The sequence below is a fragment of the Sodiomyces alcalophilus genome (genome assembly GCF_042370955.1).
Source record: "Sodiomyces alcalophilus JCM 7366 unplaced genomic scaffold ACRALscaffold_2, whole genome shotgun sequence".
NCBI classification, from domain to species: domain Eukaryota; kingdom Fungi; phylum Ascomycota; class Sordariomycetes; order Glomerellales; family Plectosphaerellaceae; genus Sodiomyces; species Sodiomyces alcalophilus.
The window spans coordinates 6642948-6647025 of NW_027263533.1; the positions used below are offsets into that span (position 1 = coordinate 6642948).

A 4078-nucleotide genomic window follows, 5' to 3' on the forward strand; every position below is an offset into this window, starting at 1 on the left:
AAAAAAAATCTCCCCCCCCCCCCCCCCCCCCCCCCCCCCCCCGGGGTCTTCGGCCTCGTGCATTGGTCCTATATTGCGACCTGCCTTCTCATCCACGCACACCTACCTGACAACCCCACCTCTTTTTCTCTCCTACAACGACTGCCGAGACCACCAACCCCCAGAGCGCCGGGGGACCCCATCCTCAGTTTCGGTAATTTGTCGGTATGCGCGGTGAATTGATTGTCGCTTTAGAACCATAATAGTCTCAAGAGGCGCCGGCCCTTCAATAACGACGAGGACGCCTCGTCAGAGCCGCCACCCCAGGCTCAATTATACCACGTCTCCTCCCCGCGTTGGCAAACCCCCCAACTCGACCTGGCTTTCTCGTCCCTGCCATATGAACACCAGTTTCACCTTGAGCAAGCCGCTCTTCCCTACGGTCTCACTGGCTACGGGCTTCATAACCTAGCTCTCACCGAAGCACATGCCCAGGCTCCCAAGAGGCAGAAATCCACAGCAACCCCAAATTACTCCATAGCCATGCCGTCTCGGAATTCCAGCAACACTCACCCACAGGGCGTCCCTGAGAAGTCCTCGGGTTGTCATGATGGTCACCCGGCCGGAGCTCTGGAACATCAACCGCCGGCCTCCGGCTTCCAGCTCAGCGCCATCCCATACGCTCTTTCCGACGGCTTAGCCAGCCTCAAGCTTCTCGTCTGTCCCAGCTGCCTCACACGCTGGGAGCAGCCCGAAAGTTCGTCACTCAACCGTACACTCCCCACTTCTCTCCCTCCCAGCGAAGAGAAAGGAGCTGATTCAACCATAACAGTGGGCTACCAGGCTCTACCTCAATGCAGTCCTTGCAACTATGGCACCAACAAGCCCTACGTGGCCGAGAAACCACCCTCTTCCCAGTTACCGGGATCAGAGCCATACATGCCCGCCAGCATCGCCTCCCATCAACCGTCGTCGTTTGCTAGTGAATCCACTGTGACCCGGGAGTTTGTGCCCAATTACCTGCCTTTGCCCGAGACCAGTCCCTTGACCGCCGACGATTCTGCGGGGCAAAACACAATGTTCTTCCCGGGGCACACGTCCGTGTCGACTCTGGGATTTTATAGTCACCAACCCGCCGTGTCTCAGGTACCTTACCGGAGCCAAGCCCGCGACGGGTTTTATGGACACGAACAGTTGGTTTCCAATCATGTGACACCCATGTCCTTCAGCAATGGACGGACGACCGGTGTGAGCAGTCAGACTCAACTCTCCACGGGGCATCCTTCACAGTTCGACTCGATATATCCCATGACTAACTCGGGTTTCAAGCGGGATCTGCCAAAGTCGCGGGGTCCTCCACCTGTATCGAGGCTCGACGTGGTCTTCCCCAACCAGAAGCCGCCTGCAGCAAGGCGCGGCCCATTCAAAGACCCGGAAAAACGGGAGCAGACAGCGCAAACTAGGCGCATTGGCTCCTGTATTCGGTGCAGGATGCAACGCATCCGCGTAAGCCGCGCTTCCAATCCTTCCCTTCCTTCCCGGCTTAGTTATATTACACCCACCCGCCACCGACTGACATTTATTATCATCGTAGTGCCAGAGCAACCCGAAGGTCCCAGATGGACCATGTCTAACATGCACGGGAAAGCAAATCTCCAAGGTCTGGAGGATCCCGTGCCTCCGTGTCAAGCTGACGGACGTGAAACTCTTCAAGCCGGGCCAGGTGCATGGCTATGAGTGGACCCAGCGTTGGAAGGACAGCATCGTGGACAACATTGCCAATTGGGCTTCGCCTGAAGAGAAATGGATCAAGCTATCCGAGGGCCTGACGCCGACGTCGGTCGAGCTCCGTGTCAGGAAATTCATCCCGCAAGAAGGCGACAGGCTGGACAGATCCTGGGTGCACCAAGGGGTCAGACGCTCTGTCCCTATCCCTCCCTATGCCATCGTCGATCTAGGCGAAGCCCAGGAAGCCTATTCCGAGTACATCAAGACAGCCACCAGCAGCACATTTGTCAGCGTCATCGACTCTGTGATTGGGACCGACAGAAACCTGCTTTGGCGAACGTACTACCTGGCGTGGAGACTCTCCCAGCATCCCAACACCGAGAAGGATGAGAGGGACCTCCTTCGCAAGGCCCTCGAATTGTGGATGGCCATTCGTCTGACGACACGATCGACGGTGATTGTGGGAGACGAGATGCTCGGGATGGACTGCAACATCATGGATGAGACCAGTCCACAGCACGGGAAGATACCCCTTCCACCTGTGATGGGCGCTCAGATAGACATGGTCCTTATCACACACATCCAGACAAGGCTGCGCCGCGAGCTGCTGGACATGCTCCAAAAGATGACGCAGGCGACCAAGCAGAAAACGTGGCTGACTACGTATTTGGTCACCTTCATTCTATTGCACAACATTGCCCTAATTACCGACCACGATGCCCGATACGCCAGGAAACACGGGATGAAGGTGCGTAGACCCAGAAAAATGACTGCCCGCTTTCCGGTAGCCTTCTCGACCGGTGACTGTGATGAGGCTTCTTGTCAAGCACCTTGCTGACCTCGGGCTTTTTATCATTAAATTCAGAGGCGATGGGCACGTGACGAGGAAGTGAGAGAATACCTTTTCGGTAAGCCGACCCTGTTAAAATGAAATCTTTGTAACATCAGATGGAGGTGGATGAGGTTGTCTTGTCTTGTTGTTGGCATCTTCTCCCGCTTTCCTCTTATTTTCTTCTTTCGTCCTCCTCTAACAGCTCCCTTTTCGGTTTTTGCTGTTGGATCCCCTCTTACTGATGATTCCTACTAGGAGCAATCATTCTCCTCTCCTATTTCCACTACTGTAACAAGGGTATCTTCCCCTTCACGGATCAATGTCGAGACCAAGATCTGCAGGGGCTGGCAGAGCTAAGCGAAAATGAAATGCAATTTGTGCGCCAGACTCGGCGCTGGGCCACAGCCCACAGTGAGTACTCCATCCTTTGTAGACCTCCGAAGTCTCTGTCCCCTTCTCTGCTTCGTCGCTGTTACTGGAACCCGAGAGTGTCGGCTTGACATGGTGCTGGACAAATTCTACCTGGTTGAGGGCTCGACCGAGCTATGCTAACAAAACATGACTAGGAGAGGAATGGGAAGAGCTGCATCGGAAAGAGCACTACGAGAACGGATACTTCTGGATCAGTCAAATATACACACACAATTGGCAGCCCCGGGCTTCCATTTGAGGCGTTACCGAAGAAGTTTAAGGACAGGCTGGTTAACCGTTTTTCTTGGAAATGAACTTCGGTGTTTCCATTTTCCATACCAAGCCCCAAGAAGCAGCTGCACAACTCTCCTTATGTGATCTAGAGCAAATCTGAAACTGGCTGTGTAGCCTGCGATGGACATCTCTCTTGGCGTATTAAGCATGGCCAACGAACGAACGAGGGCAATATCATTTAGATGGAGGAGCGAATGAAAGCACGGAGTAGTAGGTATGATGTACGGGGAATGACCATGATGTGTGAAAGGAGAGGGAGTGGAATATGTCCTCTGTCTTTCAACAACACAACACGACAATGCATACATATTCTGTCATATCCACGTAGGAGTTTTAATAAGGGAATACCTATCGCATAAATAGCGTATTATAAGGCATTTATGCCCGATGTCCCCGATACGCCCGATGGAATATATTCCACTGCTATATTAGTATGCTTCCCCGAATACCTAGGTACTTTATATAGATATACTCTAGTACTTTTGCCCCTCCTTTAGATATATTTAATATCGCTAACTAGTATCTTATAGTAAAAGTGAAGTCCGTATAATAAGTTAAGGAAGAGATATTATAGAAAAGGCTTAATAGCTTATAATCGTAGAGTCGTCGCTATATATTCGTTAACAAAGCACTGACTTTAAAACACGACTTTATCTTAAGGAATTAAGCTATATTTCTTAACCTATATAATAGGATAGGATCGGATTAGTAGTCTATGCATAACTTTGTGTCTGATTATATACTAATAGTTTTATAATCGTTTTATTATTATAAACGGCTAGTTATAGATTTATTATACTAACTAAGGCTAGATAATTATATTAGCTAGAACTT

At 51.3% G+C, this 4078-nt stretch overlaps 2 protein-coding genes across 2 annotated transcripts; one reads left to right on the top strand and one right to left on the bottom strand.

Annotated features, from left to right (window-relative positions):
* The first annotated feature begins 59 nt into the window (after positions 1-59).
* On the top strand, positions 60-3608 carry ACRALDRAFT_1062235 (uncharacterized protein). The gene is made up of 6 exons (XM_071016559.1): positions 60-736; positions 812-1485; positions 1574-2455; positions 2573-2615; positions 2795-2950; positions 3106-3608. Exons 1-6 carry the CDS (start codon positions 523-525, stop codon positions 3207-3209), a joined length of 2073 nt encoding a protein of 690 aa, XP_070878228.1. The 5' UTR covers positions 60-522; the 3' UTR covers positions 3210-3608.
* On the bottom strand, positions 3242-3562 carry ACRALDRAFT_208283 (uncharacterized protein; the record flags this gene model as incomplete). Its single annotated transcript, XM_071022433.1, has 3 exons — positions 3242-3306; positions 3348-3516; positions 3542-3562. The coding sequence occupies 3 exons, from the start codon at positions 3560-3562 to the stop codon at positions 3242-3244; spliced, it is 255 nt and encodes an 84-aa protein (XP_070878229.1).
* Positions 3609-4078: the final 470 nt, after the last annotated feature.

Coding starts and splice junctions, on each gene's coding strand:
- ACRALDRAFT_1062235 (XM_071016559.1), top strand. CDS start 523: ATGCCGTCTCGGAATTCCAGCAACACTCACCCACAGGGCGTCCCTGAG. Junction 2,456..2,572: donor CCAGGAAACACGGGATGAAG/GTGCGTAGACCC, acceptor CATTAAATTCAG/AGGCGATGGGCACGTGACGA. Junction 2,951..3,105: donor GCGCTGGGCCACAGCCCACA/GTGAGTACTCCA, acceptor AAACATGACTAG/GAGAGGAATGGGAAGAGCTG.